This window comes from Halichoerus grypus, chromosome 4, assembly GCF_964656455.1.
Source record: "Halichoerus grypus chromosome 4, mHalGry1.hap1.1, whole genome shotgun sequence".
In the NCBI taxonomy this organism is placed as follows: Eukaryota; Metazoa; Chordata; class Mammalia; order Carnivora; family Phocidae; genus Halichoerus; species Halichoerus grypus.
The window spans coordinates 137,232,918-137,258,919 of record NC_135715.1 but is presented as its reverse complement, the minus strand read 5'-3'; the positions used below and the strand labels follow the sequence as shown (position 1 = coordinate 137,258,919).

The window sequence follows — 26,002 nt, the reverse complement described above, 5'->3', positions numbered from 1 at the left end:
ATAGCAGTTAAAAGAGTAAGGACAATTTCTGTGAGCTCACGTGGAATGATTTACTTTCTGTCTTTACAGTGTATCAGTTGCAACAGGAAGCCCCTCATCCTCGAAGAATTACCTGTACTAATGAGGTGGGTGTGACGAAACTGTTACAACAAAATGTCTCTCAGTCATCTGTTTCCTGAACTTTGACCTTACTCAGTAGCATGTTATTTGTGGGGTTAGCTAGTTACGTTAGTTAGCATCAAGAAATTGTGCTTGAATGCATTTTCTTAACATTCTTCTCAATTAAAATAACTGCCACTTTTTAATGAACTATTCAGAACACAGTATAGAATGTGACAGTATAGTTTTAAGTGCTATTTAGTATTCTCAGTTAAGTCATCTATTCTTCTTCCAATTTTTATTTTTTATTCTTTTTGAAACAAAGTTTGAAGGCATTATTAAAGTAACTTTTCCATTAAGAAAAGATTTAAATTGTGGTTTTAAAAATGAGCAGAAGACATGAACAGTTCACCAAAAAAGATATGACTTATCAAAATATATGAAATGATGTTCAACTTCATGAACAATAAGAGAAATGCAAATAAAAATACACGGAGAGAGACCATTGTCACCTTTTCAAATTGGCAAAAGTCCAAAAGATTAGAATATGCTTAGCTGGTAAGTCTGTGAAGAAACAAACACGTTCTGGTATGGCTGATAGGAATGTAAAGTGCTACAATCTTATGAGAGTTTTGTAAGACCTAACAAAACTCTGCCCGCATTTACCTCCCAGTCCAAGTTCTAGTGATTTACCCTGATGAATTACCTGTACAAATAGGGAATTACATATGCCCAAAGTTGTTTATTATAGGATTATTTGTAACAGCACAATATTAGAAAAAGCCTAAATGTCTGTCCATAGGAGACTGATTGAATAAACTGGGATATTAAAAAGAATAAGGAAGATTTCTATGAGTTGATCTGGAATGATTTCCAGATAGAAAATATATATATAGACATTGGAAATACAGTAATTTCGGTTAGACCCACTGCAATAAAGAGAGTCAAATGAGTTTCTTTGTTTTCTAGTGCATATAAAAGTGATGTTCACACTATACTGTAGTCTATTAAGCATGCAATAGCATTATGTCTAAAAACACAATGTACACACCTTAATTTAAAAATACTTTATTGCTATAAATGCTGTCATCAGAGCTTTCAGTGAATTGTAATCTCTTTGCTGGTGGAGGTCCATGCCTCAGTGCTGATGGCTGCGATTGATCAGGGCTGTGATTGCTGAAGGTGGGGGTAGCTGTAGCAATGTTTTAAAATAAGACAACAATGAAATTTGCCACATTGATGGACTCTTCCTTTCATGAACACTTTCTTGGTAGCATGTGATGCTGTTCGATAGCGTTTTCCCTACAGCAGAACTTCTTTCAAAATGAGAGTCAGTGAAACCCTGCTGCCTCTTTGTCAACTAAGTTTATGGAATACTCTAAATCCTTTGTTGTCGTTTCCAGAGTCTTCCCAGCATCTTGATCAGGAGTAGATTCCATCTCAAGAAATCACTTTCTTTGCTCATGCGTGAAGAGCAACTCCTCATTTGTTCAAGTCTTATCATGAGATTGCAGCAGTTCAGTCACATCTTTGGGCTCCACTTCTAGTTCTCTTCTGTTTCCACCACATCTGTAGTTGCTTTCTCCACTGAAGTCTTGAACCCCTCAAAGCCATCTGTGAGGGTTGGAATCAACTTCTTCCAAACTCCTGTATTTAATGTTGATATTTTGACCTCTTATGAATCATGAATGTTTTTAATGACATCTAGAATGGTGAATCCTTTCCTCAAGGTTTTCAGCAATAGCCTTACGAGATGTATTTCTTAAACAATAAGACTTGAAAGTCAAAATTATTCCTTGATTCATGGGCTATAGAATGGATGTTGAGTTAGCAGGCATGAAAGCATCATCAATCTTGTACATCTCCATCAGAGCTCTTGGGTGACCCAAAGTGTGTTGTCACTGAGCAGTGATATTTTGAAAGGAATCTTTTTTTCAGGGCAGTAGGTCTCAACAGTGGGCTTAAAATATTCCATAATTCGAGTTATAAACAGATGTGCTGTCATCCAGACTTTATGGTTCCATTTATGAAGCACAGGCAGAGTAGATTGAGCATAATTCTTAAGGACCCTAAGATTTTCAGAATGATCAAGGAGCCTTGCTTCAGCTTAAAGTTACCAGCTGCATTAGTCCTTAACAAGAGTCAGCGTGTTTTTTGAAGCTTTAAAACCAGGCATTGACTTCTCTCTGGCTATGAAAGTCCTAGATGGCATCGTCTTTTAATACAAGGCTGTTTCATCTACAGTGAACATCTGTTGTTTAGGGTAGCCACTTTCATGAATGATCCTAGTTGGATCATCTGGAGAACTTGCTGCAGCTTCTACAACAGCACTTGCTGCTTGCCCTTGCACTTTTATGCTGTGAAGATGGCTTCTTTCCTTAAATCTCATGAACCAGCTCTGCCAGCTTCCAACTTGTCTTCTGCAGCCTCCTCACCTCTCTCAGCCTTCTTAGAATTGAGGAGAATTAGGGCCTTAGTCTAGATTAGGTTTTAGCTTCAGGGAATGTTGTAGCTGGTTTGATCTTCTATCCAGACCACTAAAACTTTCTCCATTATCAGCAATAAGGTTGTTTTGCTTTCTTATCATTCATGTGTTCACTGGAGTAGCACTTTTTTTTTTTTTTTTACATGATTCTAATTCTTTTTATTGTGGCAAAATATACATGGCATAAACTTTACTATTATAACCATTTTTTTAATTGAAATTCAAGAAGCCAAGGTATAGTACATTATTAGTTTTTGATATAATGTGCAGTGATTGATTAGTTGAGTATATCACCCAGTGCCCATCACCCAGTTACCCCATCCCCCTACCCACCTCCCTTTCCACAACCCTCAGTTTGTTTCCTGGAGTCCAGAGTCTCATATGGTTTGTCTCCCTTCTGATTTCTTCCCATTCAGTTTTCCTTCCCCCCTACCCCTATGGTCCTTTTAATTTTTTTTCAAGAATTTTTCCTTTGCATTCACAGCTTGGCTAACTGGTACAAGAGGCCTAGCTTTTGGCCTGTCTCGGCTTTCGACGTGCCTTCCTCACTTAGCTTCATCATTTCTTGCTTTTGATTTAAAGTGAGAGATGTGTGACTCTTTCTTTCCCTTGAACACTTAGAGGCTACTGTAGGGTTATTGGCCTAATTTCAGTATCATTGTGTCTCAGGGAATAGGTCTGAGGAGTAGGAGGGAGATGGGGGAATGTCCGGTTGGTGAAGAAGTCAGAATACAGAACATGTAGCAGTCAAGTTTGCTGTCTTATATGGGTGCAGTTTGTGGTGCTCCAAAACAATTGCAGTAGTGACACCGAAGATCCCTGATGACAGGTCACCATAGCAAATATAATAATAACGACAAAGTTTGAAATACTGTGAGAATTACCAAGTTGTGACACAGAGACACAAAGTGAGCAAATGCTGTTGGGAAAATGGCAGGAAAAGCCTTGTTTGATGCGGGGTTGCCAGAAACCTTCGACGTGTAAAAAACACAGTATCTGTGAAGCACAGTAAAGTGAAGCACAATAAAATGAGGTATGCCTCTATGGTAATTATGGTCCATTTTTAGTAATGAAGAAGGGAAAAATAAAAAAAAATAAAGCTTATCTTTGCAAAAGAGAAACATAGGAAGGATTAACCCAGAGACCAATGAAATAATTATCTGTAAGGAGTGTCGGGGTGGGGGGGCAGTGTGGGGAGGATAAGGATGGAAGTTAGACGTCCCTGAGGATATGTTTTTCTATAGTTGTGACTTTTGAACTATGCAAGTATTTCGCATATTCAAACAACAAAATTAAGTAAAAAATGATAAAAAAAAAAAGCAAACCTTAAATTTGAATACAAATAGAAACAAATGAACCTAACAAATTCATAACATACCCCAAAATTGATTTAAGTAGCTTATAAATATTTTGACTGTAAAGACTTGGGGGGAAATATTCTAAGAATCATAACCTACAAAGAGATCTTTATACTTAGCAATTTGTTGTTGTTAGTGGTGCTTGTATAGTAATTCTGAAATGATTTTGTGTGTAATGTAGGACAGAGCAAATGAGTAACCATATTGGATTTTGGGGAACCAGTGTTCTGAGGAGATATAAATATGGAGTAGGGGGAAACTGAGAAGTACAGCATGGTTTTGAATTTGAACTGGAGGTATAAATATGAACTCACAGATTTTTTAAAATTTATTTTCTATGTCAGTCCATGGAAAGGCCTTAGAAGCAATGATGCCCTAGTAAGAATGAACATACTCAGTGCCCAAAGTTTGGTTTCCAAATACTATTTACTAAAAGGAGCCAATGCTCCTTAGAGAAATTCCTGATTCCAGAACATGGGGCAATGAGATCCTAGAACATTTTATATCAAAAAGCAAGGAGAGCTCAGAAATGGATGGGGACATGTCAAAAGACCTAGCAGCCCACCTGAAAGAAGGGTTCTCACAGGCCAAATTTGGGACAATTTGATAATCAAAAAGAAAAATGATAGTAATGAATTATAACACATTGAATGAAAAGATAATGTGTTAGTTAGTCCATAGTGATACTTACCAAAAACCCTACCCCAATACAAAGAGAAAACAGGGGAGAGGGGCAGAATGTAAAGTTGTCCTTTACAGCAGAAGGGTGGCTAAATGTGTAGAGTGATAATGATTTGTGCTGATAATTGAGTCAGGCAAGGATCATCATTGACCATTAAAACCATTGAGTGAAAGATTGTAGGTGAAGAGGATATACACATGGTCTCAAGGTGTCACCCTACCAATTATTTATGAATTGCAAAGAGAAAGCTATGTTTTCATAGTGGACATCTGGCAGTCACACCTTTATCCATGTGATCAAATTTAGCATTACCTCTAATGGGTCAAACTGACATGTCTCCGGAAGTGATGTAATGAGGCATACACAAAACCATCTATATGGTATTTCTGCCAAAATGCTTAACTTCTGTCTTTTTATGAAGTATGAATCAGATCCAAAATGTGTACATTCTATAAGACATCTGTCCTGCAAATGTCATTTTCGTAGAAGAAATAACAGTGGTGGGACCATTCTACAATGAAGGAGACTAAATGCCACCCAACTGCGGTACGGGTACCTTGATAGGGTCCTAGAAATAGAGATCCCTCTCTCTCTCTCTCTCTCTCTCTAAAGCTACATATTTGGGGTATAATTAGAGAAATTTGAATAAGAACTATATTAGGTAATATGGAATCATAATAACTTTCTTAGCTGATATACTATTTAAAGGAATTGCTTCTCCATTGTTCAAAAAATGTTGAAATGGATCTTGTTATTGTGAAAACTGGTTAAAAAACACTGAATAGCTCTGAAAGTATAGAGTCATAAAGAGTATTAATTTATCGAATTAGTCAGGGATTTCATGAGATTATCTTTTAAATGTCATGTTGCAGTTTAAATATTTGTAGATGTCCAGTCTGCACGTATGTATGTATGGAATAAGTATGTAGTGTTTAATGGTGGCATTTTATTGCTACTGTGCCATGATCAAAGATGATGAAATAATTTTATGTGTAGTGAGAATTTTTTTTAAAATGCTGTTTAAAAAAAAAAAATTTCATTTTGTTTCATACTCTGACCAGACACAACCTTTTAAACTTTTAACAGAAAGTGAGATTTTGGCGGTAGTTCTGTGAAAAGTCTGAAAGTACTAGTAACACAATTATCTTTCTTTTCTTTTTTTTTTTAATAGATAAGAACTTATATTTTATTTATTTATTTTATTATTATGTTAATCACCATACATTACATCATTAGTTTTTGATGTAGTGTTCCATGGTTCATATACACAATTATCTTTCTTGAGAAATACCTATACTTTGCCTTTCTCAAGAGATTTTGAGGCCACACAAATGAAGACATAATAAAAGGAAGAAGAAAAGTTGAAAAAGATAAAAAAGAAACAGCAAATGTGTCAATTGATTGCATTGCTGATTGAGGATCAATAACATTGTGTGAAAAGGGAATCACAGTAATAAAGTGCGTAACCCTTGAGGACCAGAAAGGCTAATAAGATCCAGCTTTTACCTGAACTAAATTCTTTTCAAAAAATCATGTGGCTTATTATATGAAGTACATTTATTGATGTTACGTTGACCAACTGTAGTTTCACAGCCCGTGCAAAAGTAGACTTTCGATCCTTTCTCATAGCAGCAGGTATAACATTAAGGAACAACAGTCACTGAAGCTAATTTTGAAAGGGCTAAACTGTTTCCAAGTATATAGGCTTCTGGTGCTCCACTTTGATACAAACATGGAATGCTAGGAGATTGGCTGGCTCGTAGAGTCTCTGAAAATAATTTCTCTTGATTTAGTTTTGTGATGCAGTTGACTGAATACTGCCATCCACTGAAAAACAAGAGTGTCGTATTCTGCACTGTTGGTTAAAGGAAGGCATAGAAGCACCGGGAAACAAAGGGTACAACTGAGATTTTATTTAAATTGTTTTCACTCTGCTTAGTTTTCTTTCACAAGAAATTAGTAATCATGTTCTAAGGGCAAATTGGTGGGCACGGAATGCTGCTCTGTGGGCAGAAGTGTTTACCGTGGACTGGCTCTCCTATCATATTGTAACCACCTTCTCATGTTGTTCAAATAATAATCTATTAGCTACTCAACTTTGACAGCTTAATAAAGATTAATTATGCATGACTAAAGTATGTACATTTAATTAGCAAATTAGTGATAACAACTTGTTTCTATATTTGACCAATCTCTATAATACTCAACAATGTCTTTCTATTTTTACCTGGTGATAACTAAAGGGCAATTAATAAAGAGCAGGAAATGGTCTCATTTTAAAGAAATGACATCCCCATTCAATATTGCTCTAATGATTAAATTTATAAATATAGATACTGAGAGTATGTCACTAATGCTGCTCATCTACTTATTTTGAGCAATATTCAGTCTCATTAAATGCCTGTAAAACAATCAAATAACTTAGATATCTATTTGAAATGAAAGTAAAGCATTAATCAGTGAGATGGAGCTAACATAAAATACTTACTGAATAAAGAAAGTTTCAGTTTTAGTCTCGATTAAATGATAAATAGCTGGCTTGGGAGAATTAAAGGTTCTTGGGAGTGATGAGCACTAAAAATAAAACTGTACTGAGCAACCAGTTGCTGTTCAACCTCAAATATTTAACTGAGGAATTGGATTTGGGACATTAAGCACTAAGTGGTCACTGTGTTTAAGGGGGAAAAGGCAACAGGATTTAATTACCACTGAAATGTGTAGAAGAAAAGAGAAAAGTTAATGCAGTAGATAAACTGATGGTTCTTTTAAACAAAGGTTATTAAGTTCTGTGGGTGCTAATTACAATTATAAAAATGGTCCAATGACGTTGTCTTGAAGGACATTTCTCTACTACAGTCATAAGAAAGGGAGAGCTGACCCTGTTTATGTGGACGTGCACATTTCCACTCCTTTTTCTTCTAACCCCATAGCATTGTATCACAGATTATAAATTCACAGGCTGGGGAATTATGCACACCCAAAGGGAATATATATTTAGTTACCAGCCATGTCTCCTGACCTTCTCTCGTGATCTAAGCCCTTAGTTCCACTGATGAGCTCCATGTCCTGCTCTTTCTCAGCTGATTTTCTGTTTGCATTCATGAAACCAAGATGTGTGGCACTTATTTTAAAACCTGAATTATTCAACTGTTAAATCATAAATTATTGATGACAGAACTCTAAAACACAATATATCTAGTAGTAAGAAGTAGAATAATTTGACAGAAAATAAAATTGTAACTAATACACTTTTTCTAATTTCAGAAGATCTTACCAATTGCCATTGTGAATGTTAAAATACAGAACATTTTTTTATTAAAAGCTATTGTTAGGAGAAAATTTTGAAATTTAAATATAAATAAATCTTTTTAAAGGGAAAGATGTCCAGGTCCACGACTAAGTACTTTAGGCATGCTTTAGAGACTAAGCAAATACATAAAAGCTTGAAAATGACTCTTAATAATATTGTTACAGTGCAGTTTTATCTTATGGTGGAGTTAATTCTGAATTTAGCATGTGAAGTGGAAGTCTTACATAATCAGAATTACTCTGGAAATCCCTTATCACCTGTAAAGTAATGGTACATATGTTTGTGTATACAACTCTGGGTCAATATAGAACTGTATAAGTATATAATTCAATGAAATATAGTTTATAATATAAAATGTATACTTACATGATTTTCAATTATGTAAAAAGTGATTTTGTTATTTTATGTCAAGTACCTGGTTGAATTCAAACAAATGTATATATGTATGTATGTATGGGGTGTGTGTGTGCGCGCATGCGTGCGTGCATGTGCGTGTGTGTGTATATAGAGATGCAGACACAAGTATAAACTACGTAAGTATACAATATGTATATTTAAGTAGAGATATCAAAGAACTTCCATATCTTTAGTTGATTCATACTAATATGGTATAAATCAAACTAGTTGGGTATTTGAGCATCCTTAAACATGGAGCCTTAAAATGGATACACTGTTATTTTTTCTGGCAGCCAAATAGTGGGAATATAGTTATGATTTTTAAATGCATAAAACCAAATATCTACTCTCTGTGACATATTTTTGAAGCTAATATTTCAGGGAGCTGGAAAGCATTTTTGAGGAAGCTGCTTATTATTACAGCAACAGCAGTTGTGTTTTTCTAGGGTAAATGGGTAAAGCAGACTGAGGCTGGACAGAATGCACCAAACTCAAGTTCAGTGCTGTTAGTGTAATGAGAAATCTAGAGAAAGTTACACATTTCATGTTGTATTCTAATTCTAGTCACAATGCCAGTTAGATGTATATTTGATATACATTTTGCTAGCACATGTTTTAAAAAGTCTCTCTTCAAGTCTGGTCATATAAGTAGGAAATTGACTGTAACGTTTCTTTACTTACTGTCTCACCCCAGTAGATTATATTCAGCACCTGACTATGATGACTTGTATGTAATAAAAATTCTTAAATGTTCACTGATTGAATGAATGAATGAATATTGTTGTGCAACTTATTTTGCAACATAATGCTCTTATTATATGGTTTACAAAAACATGTGTATTAATGTCTGTAGCTCTTAGGCTCCGGTCCTTTTTGTGGTATGTGTGTATTCATTGAATCAGTATTCTCTGAGGGTCTTCTATCTGCTAAATCTTCAGAATTTGAGGCATATAAAACAAGTCCCCCCTCCTCAAGGATCTTCCTGTCTAGGTGGAGGATGGAGCAGTGAATCCAGCATTATAGCAGATTCGGTGGCAATTCCCTCGTTACGTGTGTGCAGTTCCTAAGGGCAAGCGCAGAGTACTTGTGGGAGCATGGCAGATGCAACCCCAGAGCTAAGCAGGCATCACTAATAAAAACTTCTGTGTTCTAAGTGTAGACATTTGGAGTTTATCCTGATAGCTATGGGAAATGAAAGTATTAATGTGATCAGATTTAGGCATAGAAAGCACATTCTGTCTGCAGTGTGGAAGATGGACTAGAAAGGAAGATGGACATTTTAGAGACAAAAAGACTGGTTTAGGAAAGATTACAGTAATCCTAGTGAAAAGTGATAAAGGCATATAAACTGTTTCTGAGAATAACCAAGAGGGGCAGGAAATGGCAATACATAAAGCGGGAGAATTCACAGGACTTTGGTGAGTAGATAGTCATGGGGTCGAATGAGAGAGAGAAGTCTAGTAGATGTTGATGAACCAGTCTGCTTCCCTCTCATGATTTTCTCTAATGTCATACTTGCTTGGCAAAACCACAACCCTGTTTAAATCTACTCCTGCCTACTTTGCATGTACTCCCAAGAAACTGAATATTGCTGGAGAAAAACAAAGTGCTGAACAGGCTTCACATTAAATTTATGAACCTCAAGTTGATACTTACTGTTCCCTGGTAGGCATACTGTGCTTCCCCCTCAAACCTTTACTACCTATTCCTCCTCTCCTTCTCAGCTATAATTTATATCCTACTTTATTCCTGATTGAAGCAACTAGAAGAGAACTTCTACAAACTTTCAGTGCCACATCGACTCAACCTTTAGCATTCGGGTCCATGTATTCTGCATTCTTGCCTGTTATCATAGATCATGGCCAGCTCTCCAATACACTAGACCCTATTTCCTCTCATCTACTTAAGGACCTAATCCTAGCAGTGCCCCCTCTCCTTCATCATCAACGGTTTTTCTCTTTTTATATCAGCCCATGAATATCCTATTATTTCTCCCATCTTAAAAAATTATCTTGACCTTACTTTATCCATCTGCCCTGCCCAATTTGTAGAAAACACTTGAAAGTACTGTCAATGCTTGCTCTTTCCAATCCTGCTCCTCCTATTTTCTCTTAAACCCACTTAAGCCAGGCTGTTACCCACTACTACTCCATCAGAACTGCATAGGCAAGGTCACCAATGACTTCCACCTTGCTCAGGCTCATGGTCAGTTCTTCTGCTTAGCCTCTCAGCAGCACGGGGTGCAGAGGATGACTCTCACCTTGATACGCTTTTCTCACTTCATTTCTAGGACGTTACAGTCTTTTGGTTTTTCTCCTGCCTTTACAGTCACCTTTGCTGGTTCCTCTTCTCTCTGACCTCAATGTTCAGATACTCCAGGGCTCAGTCCTTGATCTTCATTTCTTCTCTGATTGTATTTATTCCCTGACAGTATTGCCAGTTTCAGGTTTTAATACAACTTATATTTCCAGTCCAGTCCTCTTTCCCCAAATTCCAGACCATGTAGTCAATTGCTTACTGTACATCCTCCCTTGATGCCATCTCAAATATAACACATTCAAAGCAGAACTGACATTTATCTTCCTCCCAAAAACCTGCTCTTACCAAAAAAGGTGTCCACATGTCAGTTAATGGCAGTTCCTTCCAGTTGCTTAGATCAAAAACCATGCATCATCCTTGATTTTTTTTTTTTTTCCTCTCACCATCCCATGATTAATTCATCAGGAAATCATTCGGGGTCTGTTTTCAGAATATGTGCACAATATGTTAACAATCCTATCACTTCTTACTATTTCCTTGGCTACCATTTGGGTATTAACTGTGGGAACTGCTAGATACCCACCAAAATCCATTCTTCCTTTCTTGAGAAACCTGGTTGGACTAAATTTCTCCATCTTCATTTATATAGTTATGTCCATATGACAGTTTTCTCTTGTGGAATAGAAGTGAACTTGAATGCTGGACCCATTAAAACTTCCCATCTAAGTTCCTCCATATTATGTTCCTTTCTGCTTGGATTCAGATAAAAACAGGGGACCTCGAAAAGATGGTGGCAGAGCTAAAAGATGGAAGCTGTCTAGATGTAGGACAGTTGTCTTCCTGATGTTATACAAGCAAGCAATAAACTTCTGTTATGTCTAGTTAGTATGTATTTCAATTGATTTGTCATAGTAAATTATTCTACCCCAACATACAGTAGTCTCTCGGTTGTGTAATTGAAATAGGTCTTAACTGATCTTTCCCCTTGTAGTCTGTTCTCATCACAGAATGTTCCTTTTAAAATTTCAGTCAGATCTTGTCACTCTTCTACTCAGAACTGCGCATTGGCTCCCCATTTCACCCAGAGTAAAAGCCAAGTCCTTACAAGGACTGCCAAGGCTCTACATAATCTCCCCGTCACTTTATTTTTCTGTGCTTATCTTCTCTCCTCCTCTCCCCCATTCTGCTTCGAGCATTCCAGCCTTCTTGTTTTTCCACATATTCTAGCTGTCTTTCTCTCTCCAAGCCCTTGCATTATCTCCTCTTCCTGGAATGTTCTTCTCTCTAATATCCAAATAGCTACTTCTTCATATCCTTCAGGTCTTCTCAAGTCTTCCCTTCTCAATGAGGCCCATCCTGACCACTGTATTTAAAATTATATTTTATCACCCCCCAGCATTTACAAGTCTTACTTATTCTACTTTGTTTTTATAAGACTTTTCATTTTGTAACATTCTATAATATATGGTTTACTTATTTATTATGTTTATTGTTTATTGTGATCTTCCCTTCCTTGAATATAAGCTCCATGAGGGTAGGATCTTGATCTGTTTTGTTCATCAGTATGTCCCAGGTGCCTTGAACAGTGCTTGACACATTAAGTAAGGTGCTTAAATAAAGACTTGTTAAGTGAATGAATGGGAGGTTTGAAGCATTCGTTTTACGTTCACTCTGTTTTAGAGGACATATTTTGCTAGGTGGGAGTATAAGAGTTTGTTTCAGAAGTGAGAGGAAAGCACCTTAATTGAAATCATAGCTTCACTGCTGATTACCGCTATATATTGACAGCCTATACCTCAATTTTGATTCTATAAAAATAAAGATTATCATGTTCATAGATCTCTTAGGTGTTGTGATGATCTGTTACTTAACACTTATAAAATACTTTGGAGCTGGAGAGCATTTTTTTATGAATTCTGAGAAGTAATATTGAATTATTAAAACCACCTATTTATTTTAAAATCAGTCTATCACTCAAAGGTCTGTTTTCACCTTATTTTACTTTTGAAATGCATACCCCCCCTTTTTGGGTCATCTTTTGCTGTTGTTTAAAATTCAGTGTTCAGTAAGCCGTTGGGTAGTAAGGTATGTTTTGATGTCAAAATCTATACCTTAATGTAGAAGTATATTTATAAAATTGGAGATCACAACTACAATTCCAAAAAGAACCCCTTTACCAGTTAACTGTTAAAAAACAGATAGGTGGTTTCTACCTCTTTAGTACTATAACCTAGAAGTTACTTGAATCTAAAGTGGGAGAATAGTGAATTCAAAGAATAGTGAATACAAAGAAAAGATTAACTGATATCAGGAAACTGAATTGGTTTTCAGCAAGTCACTAAGTAGTAATTACAGAGCTTAAAAAAACCCTCCATAAATACATATTCTTTTTTTTTTTTTTTTTAAAGATTTTTTGTTTATTGAGAGAAGGAGAGCAGAGTGAGCGCGAACACACAGGTGGAGGGAGAGGCAGACGGAGAAGCAGACTCTCTGCTGAGCAGGGAGCCCGATGCAGGGCTCAATCCCAGGACCCTGGGATCATGACCTGAGTTGAAAGCAGACACCCAACTGACTTGAGCCACCCAGGGGTCCCTGTAAATACGTATTCTTTATTGAATTTGTGAAATGTGACGGTAAATAGAGAGCTAACCTATTTGGCATGCTGAAGGTTAATTGTTTTCTTGGGTAAGTCTAAAATACAGTGGAAAACAAGCTGCGTTCTTAACACTTATAACTTTGGTCTAAATATCATCGAGAATGTTACAGAATTGCGGAGGAAAGCAGGAACCTAGAAGTTTATCTTACTATTAATGGAGGATAAAAAGTTAAACAATCTTTGTAAGTTCCATAACATTTCTGATCTCTTTTTTGTCACCACTTCCCTAAAATTCATTTCCAGCTATGTAGCTCTCTGATGAGTACTTACTCTTCCACGATGCTGGCTCTGCTCTGTTTTTGTTTTGTTTTGTTTTGAAGTTTTTCTAAGTTTAAATTTTTTTGACTTGTTGAAGCTTAACTATTATCCATTTTGATATTTTCTATGGTGTAAAATGCAGTGAGGAAAAAACCCAGTAATTTAGAAAATGTAGTGTAAAAATTTGTGCTTCCATGGAAAGCTGCATTGTCTACGTGTAGCACATCCTCTGGTTATCCAATTCGTCTTCCATTGTCTTTGAGCAGTTGTAAAACTCCTCCTCTTCTTCCTCTCTCTCCTCTCCCTCTCCTCCCTCTGCTCCCCTCCCTCCCCTCTCCTCCTCCTTCCTGACTTTAATACAGGAAACTAAAATAGAACCAAAGCTAGAGTGACTAGTGACTGAGTGACTTACTGTAAGTCTTTAAAAGCTAGAGTTGAGTACTGAGTGACTTACTCTAAGTCTTTAATTCAGAAACTACCAGTGTAGGAAGGAAATGTGCATTTTTCTCCCTTTTCCTCCTCCAAACTGAGCCACTTTAAAAAATAATGTAAAACAAAATCTTGACACTTGAAAATATTTGTACTTTTGTGTGTAGCCTTTATATACATATTCTAGACTGCTGCCTGAAAAAAGTAATAATATTTGGCCAGGGTTCTATTATTTCTTACAATTTCATGTATATATACCCTAACTTTTATAAGCCTCATATAGACTTCCAGACTAGGTTTCAAGTACCTGCCTCCCAAGTATTGTTTTTACAATGGGAGCAAGAAGGAGATAAGGATTTCATGTGACTTCTGACCAGGTCGATACCACTGTTAGAAAAGAGCAGCATGAAGCATTTTGGAAATTTTCTGAGTGTTCTGCTTCATTGTTTTAGTAGCATTGCCTCTAGAAATATATATTCTTTAAATTTGAATTTAAATTAGGAAAATTTGGCGGGGGGGCGGCAGCTGTTCTGAACTAAAGCCATGGGACAGAGTAAAAAAAATAATAACCTGAGAGCTGAATCTATAACATTGTGCATGAGGAGGGAAGGGAATTAACATTTATAGTACTTTTATTGTTTTTTCCTACTGTTTTCAGATTTCCTTTGCAGAGCAAGAAACTTACATATTAAACAAGCTCTTCTTGTTTTTGTAGAAAATAAGATAAGAAATAAGACTTCTTTAATTTGAAAGAATGTGGTTGGTGAATTTGATTAAAATATTTTATATATGAAAAAAATAATTTATAACACTATGTTAAAAAATAACAATAGAAAATAGTTCATTAGTTACCAAAACTACAGTAAATGTTAATTTAACAGATTCCATTGATACTTAAAATATCGTAAAATGGTAGCTACTACTTACTGAATTCTTATATTTACTATGCACTTTATATTCAGTAATGGTAGATTAACTTAGTTTTCTTTCTCTGATAGCATGATCTACATTGTAGCAACCAAACTACAGCACCTTTTATTTCTAGTTGGAATCTGTTTTGTTCCCCTCATTTCCCATTTTTCCTACCCATGATATGGTATCATGAAAAAAATGTTAACTATAAACATAGAAAATTAGAGAAAGCTAAAGCATGTAATTCAACATAAGTACTAATTTAAAATCCTTTCTCACGTAGTCACATTGACTTCAGCCAGTTTTAGTCTGTTTTATTATGAACTTTTTTTTTTGAAACTTAGAAACAAGCATAAAATGTTTGTATAAGCACAAATATATTTTTATTATTCCGTATAACATTTAAATTCCCAGGTGGATGTATTTGCAAATAAATTAATTGGGATCATTAATAATCATTGTTCGTATTATTAACCCTTTTTAAATTATCGATCAGTAATGCTGTCCTGTCTGTTTGAAAAGACTATTCCAGATCACTACTTAAGTAATGATATCTGACACATCAGCAAAAATCTAAATGCTGTTGTAGGGAAGGAGAAACTTCTCCTTTATCCTCTTAGGTTCTGTGTCTCAGGCCTGCAAGTCAAACTGAAAAAAGAGAGATTAACAGTAGAAAAGGTCTATTTCATATGCACACAGGGGAGGAGGGGCTCACAGCAGATACATGAAAACCCCAAAGAGGCAGTTTCATCCAGTAGCTTATATACCACTTTCACAGAGGGTGATAAAGTGTGCTGAAGGGAGCAGACAGAGCAAAAGGGGTTTGGGCCTTGGAAGGGTTAGGGTGAGTTGTGGAAAGGTGATTAGGAATTGTTTAGTAAATAAGGGGTTTTTGGTAAGGTTTATTATGCAGACTCCAGCTATCTCAGTTGATAAGAATTGTCCCTGAAGTCATTGTGTTCTTCTCTTGCTGTTATGGGAGGGGACACCTTTACAAAGGGAAATTTATGCCCTGCTTTGAGGTGAAAGGGGGAGGGCTCATTGTTCCTTCCGTGTTTGGGGTTTCTTAATCGCATTCGACTCAAAATAATCCTTATGCTGAAGTGGTATATTCTGTTCCCCTTCACTTTATAGATAAAAGAGAAAAAAGAGTTAGTTTAAACTTGTTTTATTTGATATTTCCATTATGGAAAAGCAGAAAAAGAGGCAATTGGTTTGTCAATTTATTTTGGACTTATTGCCTATTATAACAGTACTGTATTAAGCATCCAATGTTTACCTAATTTCCTTTAATTCAAAGTTCTTTTGGGTAAAGCAAAATAGTTATTCATCAATGTAAGACCTAATCAGTTGTGTTATGAAGATGACTACTTAGGCAATCGATGGAAGCATATTGTGCACTTAATGAGGGACTGTCAACTAATCAGTATTGTCTTGGGTTGTAACACCGTTGGACTGCGGTTGGACTGCGGCACCATTTAAGGCCACCAGTACATCAGCCACACCAGTTCTTTGTACTGGTCCAGAATTTTCATCATTGAGTAGGGTGTATTCAAGGACTTTCCTTTCTTTTTACCTCATTCCCATAGGCCTGATAAAGTGCTTTTCCTTTCAGCCACCTGCAAAGATCTTACGATTTGAGGGACCCCATCGGGGGGACTATATCCTAATGTGCCTCAGACTCTTAATATTAAATTACACAAAAGTTAATCTCGATTTCTATTTTTTAAAGGTGATATCAGCTGTATCAGCAATGCATAAATGCATTCTTTATTTAAAAAATTATATTACAGTTAATACTGAAGTCTCTCTTTTGCTTTCCCAATGGGCCCATCAGTTCAGTTCTCCCCAACCTTCCTGGAAGGAAACCATTTGAATTTGGTATATATTTTTCCAGATATCTCTCTAGTCTATAAATATATATTAAAGTATTAGTGTACATGGGCTTTTCCTAATTGGTGTCATACTGTATAATTATTCCATAACTTAGGTTTGTATTCAGTGGTTTGTTTTGGTGACTTCTTCACCTTAGTCCCTATAGATCTACATCATTCCTCCAAACTGCATTTACTATAAATCAGCTTACTTATTCCCCTATTGGTGTATATTGGTATAAATATATTTATTTTCATTTTAAATTTTAATAATTTAAAATATTTTTTAATCTGTAATTTTATTTTTTAATTTTTAAATTATTGAAGTATAATTGATATACGTTGTTATATTAGTTCAGGTATACAACATATTGATTCAACAAGTCTATAGGTTACTCAGTGCTCACCACAGTAAGTGTAATCACCGTCTGTCACCGTGCAGTGTTATTATGGTATTACTGACTATATTCTCTATGCTGTACTTTTTTCTCCATGACTTATTTTATAACTGGATTTTGTATCTCTTAATCCCCTTTATCTATTTCACCAATCCCCTCCCTCGTGCTCCCCTCTGGCAACCAGGAATTTGTTCTCTGTATTTTAATAATCTGTTCGTTTTGTTTTTTAGATTCCACTTATAAGTGAAATCATATGGTATTTGTCTTTCTCTATCCAACTTATTTCACTTTGCATAATATCTCCATGTTATTGCAAATGTCAAGATCTCATTCTTTTTTATGGCTGAGTAGTAGTCCAGTGTGTGTGTGTGTGTGTGTGTGTGTGTGTGTGTGTGTGTGTGTTTGTGTATACCTCATCTTCTTTATCCATTCATCCATCAGTGGACACTTGGACTACTTCCATAACATGACTATTGTAAATAACACTGCAATAAACATAGGGGTACATATATCTTTTCAAATTGGTGTTTTTCATTTTCTTTGGGTAAATACCTGGTAGTGAATTACTGGATTTTATGGTATTTCTATTTTTAATTTTTTTAAAAAGTAAGCTCTATGCTCAACATGGGGCTTGAACTCATGACCTCAAGATCAAGAGTCACATGCTCTACTCACTGGGCCAACCAGGTGCCCCTCTATTTTTAATTTTTTGAGGACACTCCATACTGTTTTCCACAGTGGCTGCACCAGTTTGCATTCCCACCAACAGTGCACAAGGATTCCTTTTTCTCCACATCCTCACCAAAACTTGTTGTTTCTTGTGTTTCTTAGTCTAGCCATTCTGGTGGGTGTAAGGTGATAAATCTTATTGTGGTTCTGATTTGCATTTCCCTGATAATTAGTGATGTCAAGCATCTCTTTATGTGTCTGCCATCTGTGTGTCTTCTTGGAAAAATGTCTATTCAGGTCATTCAGAACCCAGTTGAAATGTCACCTTCTCAGGGAGGCCTTTCCTGACCACCCAACTTAAATACCTCATTAGCCCTCCCCTTTACATTACCCATTCTTATTTTTATTATTAGCACTTATTACTACTTTCTATTTTCCCTTTTTTTCTCTTGAAATTTCTTGTCTGTCTCTGAGTTTCAAAAGAGTAATGACAGTTTTTGTCTTATTGCAGCGATATGTCCCCTTCTAGGTAGGACAGTGCCTATCACACATTTGACATTCAGTAAATGTTTCTTGAATGAATGGGCCAAATACTCTCGTTCAGTCTACCCCAGTACAAATTCCTTAGAATCTTTTCTGCAGGGTCTTTCCTTAGCCACAGCCAGTACACCTGTTGTGGAACGCTGTGGGGAGGACAGGGATAAACTCTGGTGAGGAAAGAGCTGATAGGAGGAAAAAAGGACAAGATTATATTGAGGTGTGAACAGAATGGAAAATATGGAGTAACAGGAAGGGGGAGGAAGCCACAATCTGTTCTGACACAATTGTGGCATTAAGTTTTTGATGTTTTATTTTACTTTTTGGATAAAGTGATGTAAATATTTTTTCAGATTCATAAAATCCTCGAAATGAAAGATTAAATTTAATCCAACTATTTTTACATACACAGCCCTTTTTAGATAAGAAATAGATCTGACAGATGAAGTGACAAGTCAAAATGGCACAATGAACCTGCTGATAGACATGGGACTCCAGACTCTGATGTTTTGAATCTTATCCTAATTCTTTTTCTTAGTATATGCTTTAATTTGCCACATATACAAAATGTTGAGTTAGGTTCTGAACATTTGCATTTTCACAAATATCTTTTTTTTTCTTCCCAAACAGGTAGAAAACAGACCAAAGTATTATGGAAGAGAGTAAGTATGGATTATGAGAAAACATTTTATAGATTGGAATATGTAAGAGAGACAGGTAAATGGATGCTTCTGCTCAAAATAAAAGCAAGATAAAGGAGGTATTCAAGTTTGAATGAGTTAAATTTATTACAAATATAATTATTCTAATTGGTGAAAACGGAAAATAAAGTATAGAGAAGAAAATAGCATGGAAAAATGTATGTATGGAATGATGTTAAAAGAAAGATGCAATATAAATAAATAATCCTAGATGTGTATGAGGAAAATGTATGTATTTGTGTGTATATGTATATACTAAGCATATCAATGTAAATTCACATAGGTACATACAGCAGGGTGAGGGTGGTTCAGTGTATTTTTACACTTTTCTTTATTTTCCAGATTTTCTGTAAGTAAATTTATGCTATGCAGAAATAGCTAGTGTTAATAGTCTGAAGTATTACCTTCTGAGGATCTATTTTCCTAATGGTTTTACAAAATTGAGATTTTATACATATAATTTTATAGCCTGATTTTTCCACTTAATATTAATAATATTTTTCTATTCTGTGAAAAATGTTGTAATAACTTTTTAAATGCTTAATTTTTCTGATTATTAAAAAAATGAAATATAGCCCTTGGGAAAGAAGAAAAAAAATCACCTATAATCCCATCATTCCTCAAATAAAATCCTTTGTTTTTCAAGACTTAAGATCGTATCAGATACACAATGATGTATATAGCAAGTTTTTTAAATTTTTAAAAATTCTGTTTAAGTTTCCAAGACTTTTGTGAATAGAACATAGGCACTTATGAGTTGGCGGGGAGCCACTGATGTTTTTTATGGTTGTACCATAATTTAATCACTTAGCTGCTTTTTGGCATTTAGTTTGCTTCTAAACTATATTATTAAAAATAATACCATCAGAAACATCGTAGTGCATAAAGCTTTTTCTGGGGTGGAAATTTTGGTTTAAGTGGTATGAACAGTTTTATAGTTCTTTAAATATCCTTGTCAAGTTCTGTTCCAAAGTTTGCGTCCTTGAATGTGATTTTCTTTTAAATTAATTGAGTTTTTAAAAACAAATAAATATTAAATTTTACTAACTTTATTAACTGATTTCATGTAAACTTAAAACAATATGCCAATATGCTAATCTAATGGTATGTGTTACCACCAGCGATAGGTTACTGTCTTCTTGCCTCTGGCAGAGTCTGAGGGATCTGGTTCCGAATGATTGAGAAATATATGGAGATAAGAAATTCCCAGAGTCCACTTTTGAACCTAGCTGCTCTGATTGTCATGATTTGAACATACATACCATGAACTGTTTTGAGACTTAAATTGAGAAAGACTGAACCATCCTCATGAGAAAAACTCCAAAAGCTTGCCACTTGCCCTCTAGTAAAGTCCCTAAATTATTAAGGTGGCACTTCAGGGCCTTTTAAATACATCATTCCAAAATCAAATGACTGCTGTTTTTTCATACCAGTAAAAACCACAAAGTTTCACTTGAGCAATCCCTCAATTCAGTTATCCTTGAATTACTGAAAGGACATAATGTATGTGTAAGTTCTTTGTAAATTGTAATTATAAATCACCATATAAATATAAGATGGTTTTTTTCTTTTTAATAGTAATCATCTGTCACCACTGACATTTTTTTTCTTTTTCAGTGTTTCATGTCAGAATGCTATAGATGAATCTGCTGTCTTGGTGTAAAGAATGTGTTATTTATATTTTTTCTTCTTCATGCCTTTTCCCCTGTTAATCAAAAATAGGGTTTTATCAGGGAGTGAAAGCAAGTATTACTGTTGTTTGCTTTTGGCTTGAGTATCCAGTGATGCAGATTATGCACATTATTGGGCAATCATGCCAATTAAGGGCAACCCAGGGTCCTGGAAAATTGCCAACTTCGACTGTGAGCCAGAATTCTGGAGCAGTGCCACTAGCATGAAGGAAGGAAATGGGACACATTGCTGTGTATTTTTTAGTATGTCCATATGGTCAGACAGCTACATAAGAAGGGAATTGTCCTCTTGAGAGAGGTGGTTGATCTTCCCTTAGATGGATGTGGATTTTGATTTCACAATTGTTAAATGGATTGGAGAGCTACTTTGGTGTGGTTCTTGTTACCACAGAGAAGCTGGCCAGGGGCCAGGCCCAGAAAAACACAAGCAGAGTTAAGCCCAACTGCTCCCCTTCGATTATATGGCAGTACTTTGTCTAGAAAACAACAGGACAGGGTGGAGGGTTTTGTTTTATCTTGCTTTACTGACAAAAGGTGGAAAGCATTCAGTTTCTGAATTGACTTTTTTCTTAGGTTTCACGGCATGATCTCCCGAGAAGAAGCAGACCAGCTCTTGAGTGTGGCTGAGGGGAGTTACCTTATTCGTGAGAGCCAGCGTCAGCCGGGAACCTACACTTTGGCTTTAAGGTTGGTCATGGACCTGTAATTATAACTGTGCTTCATTTAAAACCCTCTTAATAGAGGGCTTTAAATTTTAAAAGCATCCAGCATGTAATTGAATTGGTTCTTGTTTTCTTGGGACCTAATTACCATTTTAATAGCTTTGAGACCCTTAAAAAATTCCTCATGAATGGTAGCACTCCGTAATTAAGAATTGAAAAACTTTTAAAGCATTTTTATTGTAGCTGCTTTCTTCTATTTCATCTTACCCGTTTTCTCCCATCTGTCCTGCTGTGTCAGCTCCCATATATTTCTTGAATAAGGAAAGAAACTAAGAGAAAAGATCTTTGTAACTCATAAAATTAAAGCCAATATCATTTCTCTTAGGTTGGCTTTTGATTGAAGCAGCTTTTCTTGGGAGCTCTTGGCTCTTTCCTGTCAGCTGAACTTTGCCTAGTATTTGGCTGTTCTTATCTTACAGTACAGTGCCCAGAAACAAATATTTCCATTAGCCCTGCAATAACAACAGAACAGTAATACAATAGCATGCTTATCCAGTGGGCTTACTTCATGCCAAGCCTCAAACCTATTTAATCTTCTCAGCAATTCTAGGGTGTATGTCCTGTTACGATCTCCACTTTACAGAGAAGGAAACCGAGGACCTGGGGGTTGAGTAAAACTCGGCCAGGGTCATACATTTAATAATTTGTGTAGCTGATATTTGAATGCAGATAATCTGGCTTCAGAGTCTGTGTTCTTAGTCACTCTCCATTGCTGCCTCTCCAAAGGCTTGGAATAATTATCCATTGTCTTTGTGCATTCATTCATCTTTGGAAAAGACTTAGAAGTAGAAACTTCCTAAGAAGGAGGTCACAGACATGGCAATTTCTTTTGGTAGCCACAAGGAGAGAACAGAAAGATGATGTTGTTGCTCTAGTATGACCATGTGGAACTCCTCCAATCGCTTATGCCTGTTTGAGCAGGGATTGCTCTTAATCCCATCCACAAAACTTAATCTTTTTTATGAAAAGGATGATATAATCCAGTACTGTTGTCTACTGAATTCTGAATCAATTGTATACTTGGAGAATAAAGCTTGTTACAGGCATGGAAATTTGCTTTTTATGGCAAATTATAAAGTATAAATCCCTCTTCACTTATTTAATTATGTTGTTTCTCAGGTTTAAATTATGGTATACAGGGGGAAAAAATCTGGGCTGGAAATTCAAATACTTACTCATTTTACCACCAAATGAACTAAAGACAGATTCGGCGTAAATCACAGAATTCCCTTAAGTCAGTTTTTTCCTCTTTCTATGCCAAACATTTTGTAATTCTAGGATTCTGCAATACCCCATTTCCAAATAGTCTGGTTGTCTGTGTGTCTGGGGTAAATGAGTGTACATGTAAAGACTTATGGACCAGAATAGTGAAGAAGGAAGTGGGGTGAGGGAGAGCCAGATATCTGCACAACACTCTCTTCCTTTCCCCTTTTGCCATCTGCCCTAAGTCCCTCCGAGATCACATAGTAAGTTACAGAACTGAGTTTGAGCTCAGTGTCGCCTCACTGCAAGGTTCAGGTACTTTCCATTGTACCATGATGCCACTCATCTTCTAGCGTGGCTGTCACTCACTTTTCACTGAATGACATCAGTGCACACCCTAGGGGTAAGGGTTTAGTGTGGAGAAAGTAGCACACAAAGCTCCCAAGCTCTTCGTCTTTCCTACCTGCAGGAACTGTAGGAATGCAGTGACTGTATTCCTACACTGTAATTTGATAATTACTTCCCATCTACTTCAGTCCAGGAAATCTGAGAATAGAATTTGGAGCATAGATGAGCATGAAATTGATGGGAATGTTTTTAATTCATATGTCTGGAGGAAACATACAGCCTTCCTTTTGTTATTGAAAATGACCCTGAAACTGTACGCTGAAAAAAAATAGTAATGAGTAAAAGGGGCTATAGTGGGAGTAGGGAATTTGTAAATACACATTGTGAGTAATTTATATGCTGAAATATGATCTTCCTTGTTTTGAACTAGATGTGTAGCAGGGAAGTGTTAAGGAGAATATGAAAAGAAGTCATATCGATACATCTGATACTCCCCATTTCAACTGATGATTCTCCCAGTTCACATCAGTTTGTTTTGTTTTCAACATAATGTATGATCTGTTTGGGGGAGCCAGATTCATAATTCATAGCCGTCAATGTTCATTATGCATTTACTGTGTTAACCATAGGCCCTAATGTTAGGAACAACAAGTCCTTGAAGTCAAGTTGCTCCTTTGGCAGCTCAACCTCATGATGTCCAAAATTGAACTCATCAGTTTTCCTCCCAAATATGCTGTAACATCTATATTCCCTTTATTAGCTGATGACACTATTATTTAGTCAGCCCACAAGACCGAAACTAAGACCTCACTCTTCTTTTTTCTCTTAGTTTTATTTTAAAATGTTTGTAGGCCCTGGCACTACTGCATCTAGAGGCCTTCACCTCACATCATATCAGACACTATATCCCATATCAAATATTTTTTTGGTGTTAAGATTGTTTAAGGTTTTTTAATAATATAAGTTGCTTTTGAACATGGGAGGTCTTCTGTAGTTAACATCTTACTTTTCTCTTGAGCACCATCTTCTCCCATACCTGATCTGAGCCTGAATTTCAGGCCAGGTTTTTCTGGCTTTTCTGCCTTTGCTCATATTGACCCCTTGGTTCAAGAAAAATGATTATTGCTCAATGAAAATTTTTTTTTCAATAGAAGCATACAGACAGGCATCCACATGGTTAGAATGTGTAGTTGAAGATAAAATGCTAGCCCAAGCACTAGATTATACTTCATGTAGCATGAAGTAGTTCAGTGACTTTGGGATTTTCTGTGTATTGATTTTGACAACATTTGGATTAGTTGTAGTTTAAGTATACATTGTAACTATGAGTTATAAAAAAACTAAGATAATCTAAGGAGTTTGGTTTTGAAAACGTTTTTTATGGTTTTCATAGTTTAGGACTAATTCTTTAAAAATATTTTAGGTCATTATATAATTTTTCTCACTAGAAGAAAAAAATTAGGTTCAGTGTTATACAGAGTGACAAATGAAAAGGGATAGGACTAGTGCATGTTTTATATTGTCCTTTTTATTAAATGTTAAGAATACACAAAGGAATACTTACAAGAAATATAAAAATTATTAAATAACAATTACAAATAACCATAACTCTTATGCGCCCAACCTGTATTTTAAGAAACAGCTATTGCCTTTGGAGTCTCATTTGTACTATATATGCCTCCCCTAATCCTTCCTTCTTCCTCCTGTCCCTCACACTGGCTAACCTATCCTGATTATCTTTCTCTTATTTTTCTTTATAGGCTTATAACATATGTTTGTATCCCTACATAATACATTGTTTTGATTTGTTCATTTTTGAACTTCAAATAAATAGGACATGTAGAATGTATTCTTCAGTTTTTTTCACTCCACATTATATTCCTGAGATTTTTCCTTATTGTAGAACATGGCTATAATTCATGTATTTTCACTGCTATATATCCACTAAATAAATATAGCATAATTTATTTATCCATCCTATTATTGATGGACATGTGGGTGGTTTCTAGTTTGGTGCTGTTAAAAACAGTCTTGCCAGGGTGCCTGGGTGGCTCAGTCGTTAAGCGTCTGCCTTCGGCTCAGGTCATGATTCCAGGTCCTGGGATCGAGCCCTGCATCGGGCTCCCTGGTCGGCGGGAAGCCTGCTTCTCCCTCTCCCACTCCCCTTGCTTGTATTCCCTCTCTCGCTGTGTCTCTCTCTGTCAAATAAATAAATAAAATCTTTAAAAAAATAAAAAAACAAACAAAAAAACAGTCTTGCCATGTATAATAATCTTGTAAATATCTCCTGGTATACATTACAATTTTCTCTAGAATATTTACTTAGATGTAAAGTTGCTGCTTTTGCTTTCTTAGATAATGAATAATTTTTTCCAAAAGTAGTTGCACTGTTTATTCCACAATACTGTGTAAGAATTCGTGTTGTTTTCCTTTTTGTTTTCATTTAATATTGTCAGACATTATGTCAGTCTGATGGTGTCTGCTGATTAATTTGAATCTGTCTGATTCCAAATGAGGTTGAGCATCTTTTCATGTTTATTTACTATTCACATTTTTTCATCTGTGAAATTTGCATTCAGATCCCTTACCCTGGCATTTTCTTGTTGATTCATGAAAGTCATTTATTCTGGATACTAATCATTTGGTTATATATGAATTGAATTGTCTCCTTCAAGTTTGTGACTTGTCCTTTATTTCTATTTATGGTGTTTCTAAGTTTTTAATTTTAGCTAAAGTATATAATCCATTTACATTTAATGTAATTACTGATATATTTTGGTTTAAATACTATCTTACTGTCTATATAACTCTCCTGTTTTATGTTTCTTTTTCTTTGTTGACTTATTTTACAAGTCAATTTTTATTCCATTTTTTCCTTACACCTAACTTGAGTTATACATTCTTTTACTGTTCTTTTAATGGTTAAACTAGAGGTTAAAACATGTGGCCTTGACTTATTTATATTTAATATAAATGATTGTTTCTATCATTTTTCCCAATAATGCTAGAATCTTA

The 26,002-nt window shown here is 35.6% G+C and overlaps 1 protein-coding gene across 4 annotated transcripts in view; it reads left to right on the top strand.

The window, feature by feature from the left end:
• Positions 1–26,002, top strand: part of CHN1 (chimerin 1) — a 192,399-nt gene that overhangs the window by 46,840 nt on the left and 119,557 nt on the right. For 3 of the 4 annotated variants that reach the window (XM_078071012.1, XM_036075772.2, XM_078071014.1), the window contains exons 3-5: positions 70–125; positions 18,953–18,984; positions 21,288–21,401. In XM_078071012.1, coding sequence (XP_077927138.1) covers positions 70–125; positions 18,953–18,984; positions 21,288–21,401 — 202 coding nt within the window. Of the gene's footprint in view, positions 1–69; positions 126–18,952; positions 18,985–21,048; positions 21,147–21,287; positions 21,402–26,002 lie in introns of those variants that run through there. The other variant, XM_078071013.1, reaches the window with a different exon arrangement.